We start from the raw sequence: 22,766 nt of genomic DNA, 5'->3' as shown, positions 1-22,766 counted from the left end.
TGCATTTTTTCATTTTTTTTTTATTTTTAGAGCCGTTTCGGCTTTTAAGTAAAGCACCATGGAATTAATGGTGCTATATAAATAAATAATAATAAATAACTTTACTGGGTACAGGAGTAGGGGGCTGTGTAAAGTGTGGAGAAAATGAGGGGAGGGTCACTTCAAACAGTGAAACCTCAGACATTATAAAAATATGACAACACAAAACGCAATCAAGTTCAATGTTTTATAATGTCAGATATAACTGTTTGAAGTGACCCTCCCCTCATTTTCCCAACATTTTACACAGCCCCCTACCCCACTACACAGTAACATTCAGTGAGAGGCAGAAACAAATCTTAATACAGAAGCAAGGGGGAAGAGTGAAAAAATGCAGGATTTCACAGAAGGGAAACGAAAGGTGTTAAAGTCTATGACAAAATGTATTAATGAGACAAATACTGCCAGAAAATAAAAAAGTTGTCCAAGAGTTTAGTTATGCTTTAAGCTTCATATACACTTTCAATTTCTATCCCTGCTATCCTTCTACAAATGCATGCTCGACTGAGCATTCAAACAATCTTAAATGGGGAGAAAGACCCTACCAAACCCCTCTACACCACCATACGCATTCAGGTTTGTCTTCCCTGCATCTGTACACCCACCCTAAGAGAAGCCTGTACAAACGTACTGGTGTACACAGCACAACGCATGACACAATGTTGTCTTTGCTAGTATCCTTTTGTCACACACCACCTGCCTTAGGCCCTGTATTAGGTATATATAAGCATCTGTTTGGCCAGAGTGTTTCTATACCTTAGCCCCCCAATGTGTGTATGTTGATAGGTTATACTTGGCGTGTACATGGCAGATACCTGTAGACCTGTCAGCACTCATGAAATGATTTTTAGAAAATACTTGCACATAATGCTGGAGCAATTTTTCAATTTGTGTTATCCTGTTCTCATTAATCCTGTGAGAAATGTGTGAATAAATTGACAACTAGGGGTTACCATTCTTCCTTTTTAATGTCAGAATTGACTGGTAACACCCACTTTCAATTTATTCACAAATTTCTAGGAGGAAAAACTTGAGACTGTTCCTTTATGGGGGATATAATTTATTACAAAAGACGCGAGATGGCAAGTCCACATTAAACGGACTGCTATTTATGGGCTGCTCTGGTACTGTAGTTTACTCCATTATATGAGGTGGAGGTACATTACCAGGCGGTGCCCATATACAGACGTGGAGCCGCTTCATGCAAATAAGGCAATTCTTTTTTTCTATTTACAGACATCTTTGAATTAAGATTATATTATATACACACACACATTCTGATCTTGTGAGTTTGCAACAGATTATCAGGAATTTTACATTTACTCTAACGTGTTGTTATAACAATATATGGTAAAGCATATAAAAAATCATCTTAAATTTACTATAAAACTAAGTGTCACACAAACAGGGTGTTTCTTATAAGTTTTATTAAACTTTGTTACAAGCAGGTTAGGTTGGAAACTATGTAAATATGTCCAAAAATGTTGTTTTTACAGACATCTTAATTCAAGATAGTTAACTAAGCCGCGGCAGAAGGATTAGATTCTTCAATGTTAGAGCCTCTGGACCTGCCAGATGTCGGGCTGCTCTCTGACGAAAGGGTCTTAAGTTGGATTTGGAACGTAACTTAGAGTTGATTATTTGGCCCTGAGAATTTTTTTTTTTTTTCCTGTTAGAGTTCATGTAAATCGCTGAGAACACACATACCATTGACATTATGTATCACTGTTAACAGACTGGTGTAAACTACTTTGAAAAAGATAAATTGTAATATACAGTACACAATAAAACAATCATTGGCCTCAAATGTTCTCAGAACTGGTAAAATGTTAGTTTTCTATCATGGTTGTAAGGAAAATAATGAAAGCATAAAGTGAACATTAAGGCAGCAAGTAATACTTTCAGAATTCAAAGGTACAGACATAAAATACAATACAAGTTAGTCTTTGTTCAAGGACTGGACACCCAGCAGCACATGAAAAATAAACTTTTAGGAATAAATACTCTGACTACAAATTTGATCACTCTTTCCACTAAAGTACATGACAATTGTGGTAAAGTGATCATGACAGAAGCCATCAGATAAAGAGGAACATTCATGAAACCTACTGGTCGCCAGAGGAGACAGGTATTCTGCATTTGCCTCCAATGTCACTAGATGCTATCAATTGGACAGGTTGTACAACTAAAGCGTGCCTCCAATTATAACCAACTTTTTTTTTTAAAAAAAAACCAAAACTATAGTACATGTAAGATTCCCCCCTCCATATCCAGCTTCACAACTCTAAGTATACAATCGGCCCCTTACTCAACCCCTCCCTTCTGCAGAGAGTTGTGATGCTGGATATGGAGGGGGGATCTAACATGTACTATTGTTTTCTGAAAAGTTGGTTATAACTGGAGGTACGTTTTAAGTACACAAAATTTCAGACTACACTGGTAAGTTTGTGAATATATACTACAATCAATCTGAGCAAGCAAAGCTGCAGTGTAAAGCATATCAGCTTAAAACGGTGACCTGAGCGGACACTTGTACAGTTTGCACCATTCCTCCTAGAGAGGTATGCATAACAACAACAACAAAAAAAAATTAAAGCTGTCCTGTGTCATGAGGTGACCGATCCTCTTTAAGGGTGCAGCACATTTATTTGAGAATGCCGAAATACTCTGCATTGGCCCAGAAGCTGCGTGCAGAAAGCGTATGAGCTTCCTGCTAGAACAACCTCATTCAGAAGTATAGAATTCACTTCTAGGCGCAGAAATTTCTGCAACAAATCATGTGTGAATATAACGTAATGAAGAAAGCAGCTATGTTGGAAACTGTGATCAAGTAGGAAGAAAACGCCCATCATGTAGTAACTAGTTCATCTAGTCCACAACTGCACCTGCAAAATGGCTTTTGGGCATAAAGCCATATAATGTCACATCTTTCAGAATTTCTGGATCTTCTTGACTTTCAATAATATTCCCTACAGAGAAGATAGGCCCTTTTACAGCCTCATAAGCAGAATGTAAACTGCAGATATTAAAATGTATTTTTACCAGTTACTGCTGTCACAAAAAAAAAAAGCTGTAAATTCACCACCACAAAAAGGTTCAGCAGGGTGAACATACACTTTCAGCAGTGTTACATCCCAATACCAGTCTTTGCTTACACCTCTGCTGATAGACAGAACCACAGTGATGAGCGAAGCTTAGTCCAGCCCAAGGGAAAAAATCTGCTGTTGCTCCAAGACCAGCTACAGCAACAGATACTCTTTGCAGGGACTCTCAGATGTGCCTAATAAAGGGGAGGCCCACTTCTATGGCTATATGGTCTATTAGTCAGTATGGACTGGGGTTGCCTTAAAAAGGTACTTCAGAGTAAAGTATTTTCACCAATCCATCAGGTCCGGCCATTCTACCAAAAGTTTATGACTGACAAACTCAGCTAGTTAACATTTAAAGGTTTTCTACATGTACCCAGTGCAAATGCTACGTGTTGCAGAATAAATGACAATGTGTGCTCTGTACAGACACTGAACAAGCAGGAAGGGCTGCTGAAGAGATGGAAAACTCTAGAGATGTATTTACAGGATAATCAAAGTAAAGCTGCACAAAATGTTATATTAAAGAGGACCTTTCATCAGATTGGGCACAGGCAGTTCTATATACTGCTGGAAAGCTGACAGTGCACTGTATTCAGCGCACTGTCGGCTTTCCCGATCTGTGCCCAGGGTAAAGAGCCATCGGTCTCGGTACCGTAGCTCTTTACAGTCAGAAGGGCGTTCCTGACAGTCAGTCAGGTACATCCTCCTCCATAGCAGAGCCTTTCGTGCTGTACAGTGTGAGCGGAGAGGAATGCCCCCTTCCTCTGCTCACAGTGCTTGTCCATAGACTAGTATTATCAGTAGAGGAGGGGGCGTTCCTCCCCGCTCACACTGTACAGCGCAATAGGTGCTGCTGTGAAGACGGATGTACCTGACTGTCAGGAACACCCTTCTGTCTGTGAAGAGCTACGGTACTGGCACCGATAGCTCTTCACCCGGGGTCCAAATCAGGAAAGACGACAGTGCGCTGAATTCAGTGCACTGTCAGCTTTCCAGCAGTATATAGAACTGCCTGTGCCCAAATCGGTGAAAGGTCCTCTTTAATAGACGTATAATGGTGTGGGTGCAAAGGAAACTTAAAGAGAACTTGTCACATGACTTAGGGTGCTCTATCTGAAGTCGCATATGAGAGGGAGAAAAACTGAGCTCTGAAATATATAGGATTTTATGATTTGAAGCAGGATTTAACTAACAATGATTGATTGACAGCTTTCTCCATACACCGATCGAGGGAAACCTGTCAGGCTGTGTGTAAGCACTGGACTCTCATCGTCCTTCTTAGGAGGTCTGGATTTACAGTGCACTTTTATCCTTTAAGAATCCTGTTCCAAACAATATAAAACTATAGATATATGCGCAGAGTACAGCTTCTTCCCCTCCTTGCCTGCTTTTAAAGACCAACCAGTGTGTAAAAAAAGTGAACAATCTAGATGTAAGCTTCAAAAATGTTCCTCTTCAAGACCAAAATAAACTTTGTCCCCTCAATTCAAAACACTACAACTTTAAATGAACAAATTTATGTGCAATACCAGATTACACTAGCAAGTAAAACTTGGAGGTAGATTTAGTGTTAAAGTTACATTTGTGTCAAAGTTGTTGCATATTCAAGAGACTATTACAAGAAGTAGATACACAAGTGAGAGGTTTACTAGGAATGAACAAGACGACACTGTAGTATTAAAGCTTGAGCAGCTTTCACCGCCCAAGATATTGGAAGTGTTAAATGCATTTATATGTTCTAAATAATACTTTATGCTAGCAAAAACTCTACTCTACAAAACAGAGACAACACATTGATACTTTACAGTGTCTCAATGGCTCAGCGGGCTGCGCTCTCATCCCTGGTCCAGATTGAAAGGAAATAGAAGGCATCTGGTTTAATATTGCACTGCGATACACATCAATGGCAAAATACTTAACAAGCAGTAAATAAAACTATATATCATTAAGGGAAGGGGAGGGGGTGATCTTTCCACTCGTGCCACTATGTTCCTGGAAGATGCTTATACTAAAGTTCTCATTGCAAAATGATCAGAGATGAGTCACATAGGGGTTGACTCAGCACTGTGCTGGCCATAGGAACAAAGGGATCCAGAGGGGCAAAACAACCGTCCTCTACTAGACCTGATAGCTGAAATACAAGTTGAAAAACAACGAGCGCAGAAATGATTTATAGATTACAGCTTTTTACAAATAAGTGGTGGAATTCACCCCTATAAAGTGCCTCCCAACCTAGGGGTTAAAAAAAAGTCTACTGTAGAAACTGCTCTACTTTGTGCAGAATTGATAAGAGATCGCAACACATTGCCTCATGAGTGTGGAAGGTGTTCGAACCCACGGAACTCCTGTCTTGTACTTTAGTCAGAAGGTAGTTTGTGAGTGCGATTATTCCCAGTAATTCCATTTTCACAAGACTTGGAGCAAATTCAAAAGGCTAAAAAGGTGCCTGTCCCTTTTAAAAGGCGGACATAGACATGATCTAAATTAGATCATAAAGGATGATTTCAATAAGAAAAAATATTAACTGATCATTTAATATGACCAAATCACTAATTCAACGCCTTGAACAAAGTGTTTGAAGTTTGTCTTTGATAGTTTCCGAACAATCTTTTCATGAAAAAAAGGACAATTGTTTATTTTTAGCTACCATAGGTGCTGCTGAACAATGTGTGACCAACTAATGTAATATGGACCAAAACGTGATAGGCAGTGTCGGAAGAACAATCAATCACCAGACAATTGTTCAACCAGTAATTTACAGGTCTACGGCCACCTTAAAAAAAAAAAAACAACAAAAAAAAAACCATTTACTGCTTGTTAAGCATAGGCCTTATAGCTAACTGTCCTACACACAACCACTTTATGTATAAAACTAAACACCGTAACCAAAGTAACCATAGCTTTCCCACAAAAAAGCGTGATTTGCCATTTTTCCCCACAGTTCTTGACATGAGTGGAGTGAATGAATGCCATCCACAGTCCATGAAAATGATAAGAGAAAAAAAAAAAAAAAAAAGCTGCTGGTTGGTAGAATCTTACATGGAATGGGTCAGAAGCTGGTTTTGCCAGTTATCAGTGCTTTAAGTACATGAACATATATGTACAAATGGTCAGCGCTTACATGATGAATGTAAACTGGCCCAACAAAAGAAATATCATATATGTCTATAAAGTTTACATAACAAGGGAAAACCAAACACAGGACAAAAACCTATAAATATGGCACAAAATATACATATAGATACAAAACATACAACAGAAGTCAAACTCTGACATTGGGATCTTTGGGGAGTGATGACACGCAGTGAGTGACGGGTGAAAGAATTCCCAAACCACCATAAACTTACCTTCTAGTTAATTTTGAAGTTAATTTACTAAAAAGATTAGTGGAGCCTCTACTTCGAGTCTGTGACAGAGGTGTGGCTTCGTGAGATAAACTGGGGGAGGCGGGTGGTCCATTGTAGGTTGCAGTGCGTCGCTCACGGAGCTGGCCGTGGAAAGTGCTTCGGCTGGCGGTTCCTCGGGGGAAGCGCATGCGGTCTGGAGTAGTGGTGCTTGTTATACTGTGCGTTGAGGCCACTGATGTTCGTTGTTCGGGGATTGTGCTGTGATGAGAGGAGACAGTTGAACTAAATCTTACAATCGGGTCTTTAATGAAATATAGATTATTGCAGTGCTCGATTAGTCTGAATATAGAAATGTCTCCATATAACAAGAATAACAGCAGTATTTACAAGGATAGGACCTGCATGAGAAATGCAAGACATGGATATCAATATCTTCATCTATGAGGAATGGCCTTGAAACAAAAGAATAGCAAGAACACCATCAAACCCCTGCCAGTGCAGATGCTCCAGGATTCCCAGTCAGACAAAAGAAGACCCCCCCCCCCCCCCCCCCAACTGGGTTTTCACTGGGTTCATACCAGCGTTCGGTCTCTGTTCTGAGGTTTCCGTCTTCTGCAGACAGAAGACGGAGGCCTGTCATACCGTGAATGGCAGTGAGCGTTTTATGCTCTCCGGGGAGCAACAGGTTTTTTGTTTTTTTTTAACCGGACACAAAGTCCTGCATGTCCCACTTTGTATCTGGTAAAAAAAAAAAAAAAAAAAAAAAAAAACTCTGTTTCGCCGTGGAGAGCATAAAAATGCTCACTGGTGCTCACGGCTGGACGCTTTTCAAACCCATTCAAATGAATGGTTTTGAAACATGACTAGGTTTTCGTCTCCTGCCCAGTTGCATGCAGGAAACAGAAACCTGCAGAACAGAGACTGGGACGCAGATGTGAACGAGCCTTTAGCAGGCTATGATCAGCACATGCAGGATGTTTACACAGTGCATATGCTGAACACAGCCAACAAATGCAGTGTGACAACAGCCTTACTGCTATCACCAAGTAGTGTGACAAGTAGTACTGTACACAGCCCACAAAAAGGAAGGGAAAAACAAGAACTTAAGGGGAAGCTGAAGCATCTGTGCTAGACCACTGGGGCAATGGAGATGATGTGCTGAATTGTGTGTGTGTGAATGACCCCGTTAAGTTATTCGAGCAATGCAAACAAATTCAGAACTGGAACCTTAAAGCACAACTCCACCCAGAAAGCTAATGTCTAACAGGAACTAAACGCTATATCCTTCATCTATTATAGATAAGGGTCCATAGCTTTACTGTAAGCAAGGTCCTTGCACTGTAAGGACTGATTTAGTATTGTGGTCACTAGCTTTCTTCCACCATATCAGGTCTATAGGCTCTCCAATGTGAGGTGTCTCCATAAAGGATCCCACATTTCTGCTTCCTGGTGAACTATGACTAGTACATGGCTGGAGGAGCAAAGAACAAGATAAATTTCACTTCCACAGGAATTTTTCAGTTTTCATTGGAGGTGCGCTTTAAGTAAATACAATGCAATGAAGAGAAACGGCAGATGAACTAGAATTAAAACAAAGGGAAGATAATGGGAAAACATCTGAATGTAGTCCGAATGCACAAGGACGTTAACTACAAGTGTTATAAACACCACTGGTCATGTGTCACAGATTTACAGACGTGCTTTGTATTCAGCATGACCCTGTTGCGCTTTATTATCACCATTATTAAAAGCGCAACATAGATAACAGTGCCAGGGTTAAGGCAGGGACCAAGAGAAATATATTTTAGAAGGGATTCCACAGATGACATTATTACCATGAAGGACAAATTCAACAGCTTTAGCTAGGAGAAAGGAAAAAATGATAATGGACCCAAATGGGAAATGTAACAGAGGCCTTGCATCACGACTGGGGGACAGTATGACACTTAAGGGCAATGGGTAATATGTTAGTTGAACAGATACTTTTTGAAAGGGTATTTTGTGTGTTCTTTTTAAATATTCTTACGCAGGCCCGAAGTTATCTGCTTCACTGGCATTTGTTGGTAACATCTCGGAGTGCCTGGAGGCTGACATGGACATCGATTTCGGATGCCGCAGCCGAGCAAAGATTGAAGATATGGCACATACTGAGGCAGGACTAGTTGCATAAGCGAAAATTCCTGTCAGGCTGTGATGGGAAGGGGGTAGAATAGGTTTGGGCAGACAGAAAAGTATAATGGACCAATAACACAGGCGCAAATGATAGCAAAAAGCACCAACGTCTAAAAGGTTAAAGATATATTTTAAAAAACAAAAACAAAAAAAAAATACAATTTATATTTCCATACAAAAGTACAGTCATACAACTGAAATTCCATTTCCACTACAGAAATTCCCACACATTTACATTTGTCCATCATTGCTGATCCCTTATTTCATTCTTCTGCAAACGCTACAAAATACAAGCTTTTATGGCTTCTGGGCATCACTAAAAATACATCTGAAACTTTAAAGAGGGAAATGTCACTAAAAATGTAAAAAGTTTTTCTTTAATCTAGAATCCTCTGCTTGTGCACTGACTGCCATGGGATATGCAATCGGCTGCCGATTTCAATTCACAGACATCTCTGTGCCATGTCAATTGATATTATGCAAATTTCCACAGAAAAATTTCTAAGCATAGCCACCTTTACCCAACGCTAGAGGAAAGGACCATTATAAAGGTTTACAAACATCCTGTCTGGTGTATAACCGGAATCATCTACTAACTAGGACTGACTCGACACCCCCCATGAAAAATAAAACTTACCTGTTTTCTTTGCCATTTTGAATGACCGAATGTCGATCGGTGGAAGCGCGCTCGCTGCACACGTAAGTATTTCGACGGGTCATCCCACTAGACGTAGAGTTATTCTGCAGGAGACAGAACACGGTTGCTTACTGTACTGACCATACAAAGAGCAATACATAAGGAAACGCTGTGAAAATGCTCTCCCTACTCAATTCTTGTAAACTGACCTACACATCCACCTTTAACATTTACAACTTGTCAGGATGGTTTGGAGCATTTTGTGGCAGCAAACAATCTAATCCTGTTTAAAATTTCTATTCCTCTGCCCAGCTAGCTATTTTCCCACAGCAAAAAGGGTGAAGCGGGCATCCAAGATTTTTCGCAGACTCCATTACAGTAAATGAGAGGAAAAAAAAAAAAAAAAAAGATCTCTGGAAATAACTTATATAGCACTGCAGATAGTATATAATGGAATACATAATATAAGCAAAGAAGAGAATCTGAAGTGACAAAAAGAATAAAATTATTTTCTCCTCTCCCAGCACTTTCAGCTGTTCGTGTTCTCCTACTAACAGATTAAAACGAAAGTGCGGTTATATGCACCTCCATTTTAACCAGTCAATAGCTCTAAATCTATGGGAGGTAAAGACATGATCTTGGTCTTATTTTAAAACGGTTTAGAGTTGTTTATAGTTGGTGTCTCTGAATAAGCTGTGTTCTGCATGAACAGGAATACACCTCACTCAAGTCCCGAATTCTGCTCATCCAAAACTGTAGGGGGAGTTAATGACAAAAATTCCCCCAAAAAATAAAAAAAGTCGTTGGAAAGTTTAGTTACGTCTTAAAATATGTCAAAATCTTGAAGTTACATAAACGTCACCATCACTACAAGCAGAGGAATATTTCACAAGACACTTACACTGGTAACAACTGAACTCTTCTTCCTTTCAGGGATATCGGCTTTATTGGGGTTGTTTGCATTGCCAAGCATTGGGCTAGGAGGAGTGACTCCTCGCCCACTAACCGCACTACTACTTGATTTCCGGGACTGCACCTCTTCCTTCAGATCATTATCTGTGGTGCTTGTCTGGCTTCGTTTTGGGTAAACTGTAACAGCAGGGATGGCAGGGCCAGCTACAACCAGAAGAAAAAGATTAAGTTATGAAACAATTTGATTCCTTACGCCTAAACCAGGAAATTAGGCAAAACATGGATATACCCGTTGTCTCAGCACACACTTGCCTCAACGTCCCACTATTTACAAAAGGATAGCACAAGCCAGTGGAAACCTGAGTCAGGCCAAGCTACCCCTAATGCATTAACAGCTTTATGGCCCACTCAAGTCACTGCAAATTCCTATGACTGAATCTATTCATAGGAGTGAAGGAAGATCTGACATTTCTAATATTGGAACTAGCCAACAATTTCCCATAGAAATGAAAGGTATATGACTATAAGTACGTGTATATATTTTCTGAAAGGCAGTGAGTAAATGGTGTGGAGCCTACTCACCGTGATCACTGTACCGTCTCTGTTTCTGACTGGAAGAGATGCTTCGCTGCACCTTATGGAGAGGGGACTGTCCAGTGCTATTGTTCAGATCACTGCTTGGTCTGACTTTAGCAAGTGACAAATTGCTGCTAGAGCTGGAGTCACTAGCATCCAACTGTCGATAAAATACACGTCCACATATGAAGAAATTACTTCAGCACCATTCTTACAATGAAAATACTCTACATCTGCTTAAAGCTGAAGTCTACAACAGCAATAGCTTAATACCTCAGAGGATTTCCTTCCAAGTAACAAATACGTAGCAGTGATTTCATCATATTTCATCTTGCTGAGAGATTCCTGAATCTCTTCTCTTGAATAACCCATTCCAACCATTATATCTGAAAATCACAAAAAAAAAGATAATTAACCCTTCCTAAGATCTTAGTAGGAATCTTAAGGGGAATATTTCAATGACTGAGCGGTAAAAGTACAACCTAACAGCTTGCAGAATCAGGCCGATAAAAATTATCCTAGACTCTGCACTGAGGGTGTCAGTTTATCAATATATTTTATGTGCTAGAACCCCCAGCCTACTAGTGAACTGGTAACTCAAATGATCACAAACCTTTGGTCAAGCTTTACTTTATAAGCAAGTAAAAACCAAAATCGTAATATAGGTCATCAGAGGCAAAAATAAAAACTAAGTGTCTTTCACCACTTATGTGGCTCTTTCTGCCCTCCTCCCCCACCTAAACCGAAACCTCTGATGAATCCACCTTGCAATGGTATGGCAGGATCTCACGCTAAAAGTCTATGGGAAGTCACAGGAGCCCAGAGAGTGTATTCCTCACTTCATTGCACCACTGCAACTAAGCCAGATATACTCTTTGCCTTAAAGAGGACCTTTCACCACTTTTGGGCACATGCAGTGTTATATACTGCCAGAAAGCTGACAGTGCGCTGAGTTCAGCGCACTGTCGGCTTTCCCGATCTGTGCCCGGTGTAAAGAGCTGACCATTAGCCAGAGACGTCCTTCTGCCTCGCGGCGCCTATCGCGCTGTGCTGTGGAGCGGGGAGGAACGCCCCCTCCCTCTGCTCACAGCGCTCGTCCATAGACGAGAATTATCAGGAGAGGGAGGGGGGAGTTCGTCCTCGCTCCACAGCACAGCGCGATTGGCGCCGCGAGGCAGAAGGACGTCTCTGGCTAATGGTCAGAAACGCCCTTCTGACCATAGAGCACTACGGTACCGGCACCGTAAGCTCTGTACACCGGGCACAGATCGGGAAAGCCGACAGTGCGCTGAACTCAGCGCACTGTCGGCTTTCTGGCAGTATATAACACTGCATGTGCCCAAAAGTGGTGAAAGGTCCTCTTTAACTGCACATGTGCAAAGAGCTGCTCAAGTTGAGTCAACACTCTTCTCTGACAGGATCAAACTTCTGAAAACCAGTGAGAGCAGAAGACAGGATTGGGGTCACTAGGTTTGGGGTTCTGAAGCCCATGAGGAGCTATAAACCTGGTGACAAGTCCTGGTTACCAAGGTTTGCTGACTAGCAAAGAGGAGATATGCTTTTCATCTGATAGTGGAATGCTAGGAAGTGTCACGAAAATTAACTTTTATTTGGAATACCAAGAGAACAGGCACAAAACTAGAAAACTCCTTCCTCTCCTCTGTAACCTACAAGCAGGAAATACATATTAATTAAAAGTGGGAAGTGGTGGCACTAGAGACACTTACACTTATTCCCAATTCTGTAAGAAGGGTATAAGATTGTCCAGTGCTCAACCTCAGAGATCCCTAATAATCAGAAGAAGGGGGAAGAGAAAGTCCCTCTGAATCCTTCCTGCTATCTCTGGAAGATTGCAGCCCCATTCATCTGACACTTTTTCCCTAATTCTGTGGAAAGGGGCTAAGTAGCCTTAATATCACAACCCCTAAGTTGGCGGGAGTGGAAGATGATGCCCTTATGTACATAAAAGATTACCTATTCGTTTCTGGTCTGCTATATCAAGCTCTGGCTCAACAAATGGTTTTAGCTCATCCTCTTCATGTCCTGCATTGATCCATCTGTCCTTCATTATTTGCTTAACGGGAAAAAGAGAAAATAAATATGAAGATAATGGTAAAGTACCCTATAACAATTTCTCAATGCTACACAATCTCTGCTTCATTATGCCTGTACCCAGATATTAACAAGGAGAGAAATAACGTAGACATCAAATGGGGTATTGTTAATGTGCGCTGCTCATTAACCACATTTTCTGGATGCAGCGGCTTATTCCAAGAACAACCCTGCTGAGTAGGGTCCTCGGCACTTGATGGTATCCAGGGAAGCAGTGACCGGCTTAACAAGGATATACCTGCTGTTCTTATTTACCAAATATACTCTTTAGATCTGCTGAGCCAAATTTTGTATATTCACATCTGCCTATAACCGTACAGTGGGTAAGCCAACAAAACAACACCATACAAGTATGTAGCAAACATCCCTATGAAACATCCCTATGAAGGACAATTTTGGCATTAAATACTACAGGAATTTTTGGGTCAGCAGAAAAACTACAGCAATGTTCTATCAGCGTAAACACTTATTTTTATAACAAAGGTATTTAGGGACTTCATGGGACTAACTGTAGATTTATTTATTCTTAAGAAATTTGTAGTACCTATGGGTTCATGTTTTGAGATTTATATATATATATATATATTTTTTTTTAAATGACCTCATGCATGAAAAATGAAATTCAGTTCCAGCATTCCACCGCTGTTTATTACTATAACTGATAAAATCACTATGTTTGCATCATTGCAACTGAATGTCTGTAGTAATAAATCATTTTAGTCAACAAAAACATAATGTACTTTTGTTCTTTACTATGGTAGAGAAATGTGCAGAGACATCTGTTAGTACTCCATTAGAGAATTCTAAGTGAAGGAAGGAGGATCCCCTATTCAGGATTCCCATGTGTTAGCCATAGGGGAGAATCACCATAAACAATGCTCAGGACCTGTATACACTACATGGAATGTCCATTGATTTCTATGAGCAACATGTAACATTCTGAAAGGCTGTATAAAGCTTTGGTATGGTAGTTAATGGGACTATATGATAGTTAAAGGGTTATTCCCATTACAGGGTTTCTCCTGCTTTCCTGTCTCCTCTCCCCTCACACACCAGCACTGTGCTCCATGATGAACACAGAGATAACACAGATACTGATCAAGCCGTGTTCTTGTTCATATCAGGGCTCACTTTGCAGGGAGAAAGAGAATATAGATGGCAAGGAACAGAGACATAATCAGCAGGCTGACCGCTAGAGCTAGATATCAAACGTCTGAAAACCAGTAAGAAAACATTCAGAAGTATCTGATGAATGCAGCAAGATAAAGCATTGTATTGGGTAAGACACTTCAGTCAGTTTATGCTATACGGGGCAAGAGGGGGCGGATTTTGGCGCGGAATCCACATCATAATCCGCCCCTCACAATGGTGGTCTATGTAGACCACTAGCTTACTTTCACTCACGGAAAAAAGAAGCGAGCTGCCCTTTCTTCAGGCGGATTCCGCGGCTTCCACCTCGCGGCAGCACCATCTGGACTAGGTCCATTCATTTGAGCCTACTCCAGAGCGGGAAGCCACGACTGTTGGAAGCTTCCCGAGTCAGAATCAGGACGAAAATACACCATCCAACCCCCGTGTGAACGGGGCCCGAGTTTACAATCTATGTCTAGTGGGCAGTCTCGCAAATACAGGCAGGTATAAAACCTAATCCACATTTTTCAGCTCTTCACTACAGCCTGGAAATAGCCACAAAAACTACAGCTGAGTGTTTGAGTCCAAAAAAAACACAACTGACAACAAAATTGATGCTGGGGTATCTGCATAGTTTGGGAGAGTTACCTCTAGAGTGCCTCTTTTGGTTGGGTTTAGCACCAGGAAACGTTTGAGAAGGTTTTCACAGTCTGTTGACATATAGAAAGGAATTCTATATTTTCCCCTCAGCACCCTTTCCCTTAATTCCTAGGAGAAAAGAAAAAAATAAATTAAAAACAAATCCTTCCATGAAAAACCAATTAGTGTGTACTTCAATAGTGCTAACTGCAATGCGGATAAAAGTAGCTTTGCTACCGGAATAAAATAATCTTTTTCTTCAAATAACACGGATATGATGCGCCTTTGAGATGACAGGGATGTGGAAAATCCCATTTACACAATGCAACTGAACACCATGCAGTTTTCAGGGTATGCTGTGTTGCAATTGCAATTGTCAAACAGTTCCTAAAACCCTATAGAACAACTACTGTAAAGCTGAGTTGTCCATCTACTTATCTCACATGTATGCATGAAATGTCACTTATTTCAGTATCTCATTGTGTTCTCTTCCACACTAAAACACTACTGGCCTGGTTTATCAGGAAGTATAATACTGCTTCCTTTAAGTAAACACAACAGGGTTTCAATATTAACCTAGTACTAGCAAGACATAGAAAAGACTGCTAGTGCGCTTTACACAACACTGGAACATGGTAAATAAACTTAACCCCAAACTCACATAAATGTATGTAAAGTTCAGTGACATGACACATGGCGTGGTCTGATATACAGTATTCCCTGCAGGCTTCCTTCCCCCACCACCAGATAGGATTGTTAGTTAAATCACTGAAGTCATATACTTTGGTGGCAGGACAAGGGATCCTGCAGAGAACATATCCTACTCCATCCTCCTGAGGCCAGATCACTGAACTAATACTGAAAATTGACACACACAAAAAAAAAAAAAAAATTTTTTTTTTTTTTTTTTGCAGTGCATTGCATTAGTGGTCAGACCCACTGAGGTTCAAGACCCCTAGGGGGTCTAATAAATGCATTAAAATACATTTTAATAAGTAAAAAAAAAAAAAAAAAAATGGGGGGTGTTCCTTACCACCCAGCCATGATGCTAAGCTGTGAAGGGGTGAAGATCACTGCTGGGTAGTAAGGAACATCCCCTCCGACAGTACAGGGCTATGGATGAGTACTGTTGGGAGGGGCGTTCCTCACAGCCTAACTAGACTGACAGGAACACCCTTCTGACAGTGGGCAGACATCAGTAACTGTTCTGATATCTCCAGCCCTAGGACACAACAGCGCACTGAATTCAGCCCACTTTCGTCTTTCTACCGGTATATAAAACCACATGTGTATGAGGACATGAAAGGCCCTCTTTAAGCAACCCTACAGTCTCAACGCACTTTTAAAATGGAGTAACAGATACAAAACAGTAAATTATAAACACAATCCCCTACCAGAACATATAAGGCACCACAAAGCCTGAGCTTCAGGTACAGCCAATATTCCTGTCACTGCTTGTTAGATGCTACTCCTTAGTATATAGCTTATAATACCAGTATACATACCTTTAAGTTTTGTCCATCGAAGGGCAAGGAACCACTGACAAGAGTGTACAGAATAACTCCTAAGCTCCAGACATCTACCTCGGGCCCGTCGTACTTTTTGCCCTGAAAGAGTTCTGGAGCGGCGTACGGGGGACTCCCACAAAAAGTGTCCAATTTGTTGCCAACCGTAAACTCATTACTAAAGCCAAAATCCGCTATTTTAATGTTCATGTCTGCATCCAGTAACAGGTTTTCTGCCTGTAAGATTAGAAAACAAAACTACTCAGCAACTGTACAGTCAGGTCACACAAACATGCTTAACAGCCTACTAAATACATTGGGCACTTTGTGCATTTAATGGGGTATTCCAAACTCAAGACCTCTCCTAGTCGCTAAACAGGTAATCATTTGTAGATCTGCTGGAGTCCCACAAGTCAGAGCTCCACCATTCTACAATTCATCTCCCATCTACTTGTCCATTGTTTCAGTAGACTGGTAGCTGAAGCACAGATGCTACTACTTGGATCATTTTCACTGGACTGGCAGATAGCCATTACAGTTTGAGTAGATGGGCTTTAGGGCTAGTTCACACGGAGCAAGAAGGGGCGGATTTTGACATGGAATGCTCCTCAAAATCCGCCCCCTCACAATAGAGGTCTATGTAGATGGCTAGCGTTCTTTTTTCCGCGAGCGGTTTGTTCCCACTAGCGGAAAAAAGAAGCAAGCTGCCCTTTCTTCAGGCGGATTCTGTGGCTGATTTAGTCGCAGTATTCTCCTCGCCACAGCACCCTCCGGCCTAGGCCCATTAATTAGAGCCTAATCTGGAGTGGAAAGCCGCAAAGGAATGTGCACACGCGGAGCCCCCGTGTTAACTAGCCCTTACAGTTTCTTGCAGCTTTGTCCCAGTCAAGTGAATGGAAACAAGTTGCAAAAAAGACTAAACATTTTGCCACTAAGCTATGTGGAGGCTTTTTTTTTTTTTTTTTCCCCAGAATGACTCATTTTAATGGTACCATTCTGAAGTATATAACTGCTTATTGTATTTTTGGATGGCAGAATAGCAATTTAAGAATAATTTTTATTTGTATTTACGATTTTCACTGAATGATTCATAGACTAGAATTAAAGTTTAAAAATGTAAAGGCTGCTGCAAGCAAAAAAAAAAATAAAAAAAATTTACCGTATTTTTCGGACTATAAGACGCACTTTTTTTCCTCCCAATATGGGAGGAAAATGTGTGTGCGTCTTATAGTCCGAATGCAGCGTGTGCAGCGTCTGTGTCCTGTCTATGAGAATCAAAAGGAGAGCAGCACGGTGCCTGCCTGCTCCGCCCCTCCTTCCCTGACTGTGTCGCGTGTTTGCAGGAGCGAGATATGAGAGGCAGGGAAGTAGGGGCGGGCCAGACGGGTGAAGGAGGCGTGGTTTCGAGCTTGCCGAGAAAACCACGCCTCCTTCTCCCGTCTGGCCCGCCCCTCCTTCACTGCCTCTCAGATCTGGCTCTTGCAATGAAGCCACACAGACAGGGAAGGAGGGGCGGGTCAAACGGGAGGAGGAGGCGTGGTTTTCTCGGCAAGCTCGAAACCACGCCTCCTTCACCCGTCTGGCCCGCCCCTACTTCCCTGCCTGTGTGGCTTCATTGCAGGAGCAAGATCTGAGAGGCAGTGAAGGAGGGACGAGCCAGATGGGTGAAAGAGGCGTGTTTTCAAGTTTGCTTAGAAAACCACACCTCCTTCACCCGTCTGGCCCGCCCCTTTTTCTCTTCTTGCATAGCTTCACTGCAGGGTGTCTCTTTCCATCCATGGATGAGAATAGATAGATAGATAGATAGATAGATAGATAGATAGATAGATAGATAGATAGATAGATATAGATAATGTTCAAATCACCCCCATATCCCTAGAATACATATAAAACAAAAACATTACTGTGAAACATACACATTTGGTATCTCTGTGTCCGAAAGCCCCCGGTTCTATTTACATTGGTGAAATATTACATTAGGTTATTAAATATTTCACCAATTTTTTTTCCTTAAAATTTTTTTTTGCCCTATTTTCCTCCTCTAAAACCTTCTTATGGTCCGGTGCGTCTTATAGTCTGAAAAATACGGTAATTTATTTTGTTCATGGTGCATGGCCACATAGGGACCCGAAAGACAGACCCTGTCCGCTTAAGAATTGATTAAATGCGGAAACCTGTGCACCCCATAGCCTATAATTGGGTACACGGAGTTTCCGCCAGTTTTATATTGAAACTGGCGGAGAGTAAAGTCCTGTTTACAGAATCTGTGGCAGAGTCTCCTACAACACAACACTACAAGACTACAACACAGATGTGAATCCAGTCCAAGACTGTTTTTTTTTTTTTTTTTTTTCAATCTCACTGCTTTATCTTAAAGTTCCTGCAAAGTTAGCAGCAGAGGTTCTGAGACTGAAGACAAAAAGTACTTTTAAAAATGCCACTTACCTTCAGGTCTCTGTGAACAATGTGTTTCTGATGACAGTACTGCACCGCAGATACAATCTAGAACAGTAAAATGAGCTCATGATTTGCATCATCAAGTGGACGTCCATTTATAAATGATGTTCACACATTAACATTCTCTGCTGATTCTTTAGCTATGATATACCTCAGTTGTTTACAGAGATTGTATCTAACAGCCATCATATGGATAACTACGTTCACATTACAGGTCACCCATAGAGCTACAGACACACATGGAAGGATCTTTTTTCAGGACTAATAACAAAATTGCTTCATTTGTTCAAACTTAGATGCAATGGAAATAAATGTGCTGTGAAGGTGGACTTTCATTTTTGCACAGAATATTCCAATGTAATTCATCATAAACTATGTTAGTGGAGCAGATTACACAACTCACTCAAACATAACTATGATCATAGGCAGCAAAGTTTGACTAAGTGAAGTTATTAACAGTAACCCGCCCTCCAGATGTTTCTTCATAACTCACAGGAAACCATATAGAGCATATCCATGGCAAGATCCCCAACACTAGAAATATTAAAGTGGCTAAACATATTAGAGGTGCTGATGGTTGAATAACTGCTGAATGGACAGTCATACTGTTTTGTAAATGTGGCCAACCTCATTGTAAACTACTTATATAAGTCCTGGTCTTAGGTTGGAGTCACACAATGGGGGAGAGGATATCAAATTTTTACAAGTCAGTGAAACTATTTAATATCATGTGACTAAATTAGCAGCAAATGGCCTTTTGTGTGCCAGCCTTACCAAAGCGTCCACTCTCACCATAATTCTCATTTAAGTCACTTTTGTGGCATAAGAGACTTTAGAATCCACAGCAGTCAAGATGCTGCCCTAGATTTGTGCATAGGAGCAATGGGAATCTCCTAATTCATCACGAGGTGCAGGCTCATCATGAATTAGGAGTGCCCTCTGATGATGAAGAGGGTATCAACACCAGTAACACACCAGTCTCTATGAATCTCCGTAGTATTTTTGTAGCTTCTTGTTGCAAATTTTCTTACAGTTTTTGAGCAAAAGCCAAGAGTGCCTAAAAAGGGAATGGGAAATACACCATCTACTAATGAAGATATCTGCGGTGTCACGCCTTCCACCGTTAAATATGGTGTAGGAAACAGCATTGGCATTAGTCGCATGGAAGATGCTACGAAGTGCAGAGTTGTCCCGATTTCAAAAAAGGGGTAAATGTGGGGTACCACAGAAATGGTCGATCCTTATGGGACATAGCAATCGAATTGAATTATCCAAAATCAACAGTGGCCTATGTGATTATGAAGTGGAAGGCGAACGTTGATTGTCGGAATGTGCCCAGAGTTGGCAGACCCCCGAAACTAGGAGATAGAGACCGACGGGTGCTGACCAGAGAAACCGCACCAAACCAATGGCTCACATACACCAGGAGTTTCAACAGGCATCCGGGAGTATTGTGTCCATCAATACCACCTGGAATGAAGCATCTGCTGGGTTCTACCAACTATTGAATATGAATAAATGTTTTTTCTATTCTACCACGGGTGTCCAAATACTTATTGGGAGACCGTGTATACAGGAGTCGCATATCTTCTGATAAATCCACTTTTGGCTTTGGAGCAAAAAAAAAAAAAAAAGTAACACTCTGCAAGAGAGAAAAAAAAAGGGAACAATCTGTGTGAGTCTGCCCTTAGGCTGGGTTTACACAGTGCCCTTTAACTGCATGCAGTTTTTTATTGCAGTAATGAGTAGCACATGTTATACAGGCCAAATGCAGAGTGCCAACAGCCATGAAACTGAAACCTCTCACTTAGGCTGCAGTCACACTAGCGTTTGGTGACCATTCAGGGACTCTTGCTACTGCTATAAGTCAAACCAATGCCCCTAATAACATAGCAAGTGTCTCAATCAGCCGTGAGACCTGAAATAACTTGTAAATTTACATGTCTAACCCAAACCCAGACGCAGTGCAAGGGAAAAACAAAATAGAGGAAATCTATAACATCACACACCTGCCGGAATTTGGCTCTGGCTTCCTTTTCCTTCATTCTTCCATGTGCAACCAGATAGTCAAACACTTCCCCTACAGAGCAGACAATGAGTAAAGAGAAGAGATGAGATGCAGATAATATAGAATACCACTATATTACATTAGCTCTTCAGTAAAGGTACCCCATTTTTTTCAGTTGCATCCTGACTGTTCATTAAACATGGAGTAAAGACAGCAATGGTTAAATTAATGTTGAATTGGCTCAAATACAGACGAAAAAACAAAAAAACAAAGTTAAAGTGTAGGCAAGAATGTCTTGACTAAGGGTGCATGCACACTGAGTAACGCCGGGCGTGTATGAGAGCCGTACACGCCGGCGTTACAGCAGGGCTGCCGAACACTTCCCATTCACTTCAATGGGAGCGCTCGTAAACGCCGCTGTTACAAGCGCTCCCATTGAAGTGAATGGGAAGTGTTCGGCAGTCTGCCGTAATGCCGGCGTGTACGGCTCTCATACACGCCCGGCGTTACGTAGTGTGCATGCACCCTAAGAGTGACATATTTAGGTGTTTTAACTTGAGTACACCCATGTCAGACATGGTATAGACACAGGATACCCTACCTCTGCCTCGCCCATCTTCAGAACAGGGGCTATTTTCAACACAGATGCAGTTCCCATATTTGGAACCTGCACCTTTCAAAAATAATTGGCATATAAGAAGGCAGATAGTGTATGTTACTACCCCTTTTAGGGTAGATTTATGCATGTGGGATTTCTGAGCTCTGCTTGCTGTAGTGGTGTGGGTACAACTTGTGTGCAAAAAAAAAAGTAATTAAATAAATAAAAAAAATACATCAAACCCTCATCAGGGCAAAGCAGTGTACTGCCTGGCTGGAGAGGTCCTTAACCAGCTAACCCTAAAAAAGCTGGGGTCTTTCATTTGCAACAGTTATTCTGGCTTGGCTGCTATTCCCAGATTATGCTACTAGGTGTCAAGAAAACCAGGCATTGCTCTATAGGGATCTTCCTTCCAAAAGGTGGTGCTACAGCAAGTTCCATTGTTTCCACCAAGAAAGGCTTATCTGCACATTCATTTGCCAGAATTCATTGCAGGGCATGTATGATCTAATAAGTCCCTGCACACACCATCTCCCAGAAAGCTTAAATGTGGATAGCTTGCGCGACAATCTAAACATAAAAATAACCAGATACAAAGCAACATGCAATGTAATGAGCACGACACAACAAACAATTTTCACTTAACAGGAAGACAAAAATTGCCAAAGAGTCTAAACAGGAAAGTTGTTACATGCACACGTCCACAGAAGTCTATTCAGGTCTGCTACATAAGATCCACCAGGAATGCTCCCCAGAAGTCTTCATAGAAGGAATAACTGGGTTTGCACAGTTTAGACCAGACCTGGGCAAAGTCCAGCCCGCGGGCCATATCCGGCCCTCTGACTGATTCAGTCCGGCCCGCACAGCTTTGACTAGGGAGGCGTGTCTATGGGGACGTGTCTTAGTGCCGGCCGAAGATGGAGATGTGGAGCGTGTCATAAAGTACTGATAGATGTAAGGTGAGCTGCAGGGGGGAGAGAGAGAGTGTGTATGTGTGCCTGTCTATACATGTGTGCCTGTCTATACATGTGTGCCTGTCTATACATGTGTGCCTGTCTATGTCTGTCTGTCTATATATGTGTGTGTGTGTGTGTGTGTGTCTCAGTAACCTAGGGGCAGAGATGGAAGGGGAATGTTATACTAGGGCAGAGATGGCAGATGGAGGGGGGGGACATGAAACTGGGGGGACATGAAACGGGGAAAATAAAGGGGGATATGAAACTGAGGGAGAAATGAAGGGGGGGGACATGAAACTGGGGGTAGATGAAGAGGGCACAGACTGGGGGGACATTAAACCGTGGAGGAAGCTGGAGGGGGACCTGTCTGCCTCTAGTTGCCCCCAGTTTAATGTCACCCTCCAGATACCCCTACGGTTTAATGTCTGCTTCCTGATTTTAATGTCCCCCTCTAGTTGCCCCCAGTTTCATGTCCCGCTCCAGCTGTCAATTTATTGCCGCCCTCCAACTACCCCCACTGTTTAATGTCCCCCTCCAGCTGCTCCAGTTTCATGTCCCCTCTAGTTTCCACCAGTTTATACTGGGGAA

At 41.6% G+C, this 22,766-nt stretch overlaps 1 protein-coding gene across 7 annotated transcripts in view; it reads right to left on the bottom strand.

The window, feature by feature from the left end:
- MARK3 (microtubule affinity regulating kinase 3) overlaps positions 1-22,766 on the bottom strand; it is a 55,203-nt gene that overhangs the window by 6,909 nt on the left and 25,528 nt on the right. For 4 of the 7 annotated variants that reach the window (XM_075282649.1, XM_075282652.1, XM_075282651.1 and 1 more), the window contains exons 6-15: positions 20,626-20,696; positions 18,605-18,661; positions 16,160-16,396; positions 14,664-14,783; positions 12,747-12,846; positions 11,046-11,158; positions 10,779-10,932; positions 10,186-10,400; positions 9,285-9,388; positions 6,476-6,733 (exon numbers count right to left, since the gene is read on the bottom strand). In XM_075282649.1, the coding sequence (XP_075138750.1) occupies positions 6,476-6,733; positions 9,285-9,388; positions 10,186-10,400; positions 10,779-10,932; positions 11,046-11,158; positions 12,747-12,846; positions 14,664-14,783; positions 16,160-16,396; positions 18,605-18,661; positions 20,626-20,696 (1,429 nt within the window). Of the gene's footprint in view, positions 1-4,698; positions 4,970-6,475; positions 6,734-8,501; positions 8,664-9,284; positions 9,389-10,185; positions 10,401-10,778; positions 10,933-11,045; positions 11,159-12,746; positions 12,847-14,663; positions 14,784-16,159; positions 16,397-18,604; positions 18,662-20,625; positions 20,697-22,766 lie in introns of those variants that run through there. The other 3 variants (XM_075282655.1, XM_075282656.1, XM_075282654.1) reach the window with 2 other exon arrangements.

This window comes from Leptodactylus fuscus, chromosome 7, assembly GCF_031893055.1.
Source record: "Leptodactylus fuscus isolate aLepFus1 chromosome 7, aLepFus1.hap2, whole genome shotgun sequence".
Taxonomy (NCBI): domain Eukaryota; kingdom Metazoa; phylum Chordata; class Amphibia; order Anura; family Leptodactylidae; genus Leptodactylus; species Leptodactylus fuscus.
Note: the sequence above shows the minus strand (reverse complement) of the source record. Positions and strands in the feature narration are given on the sequence as shown.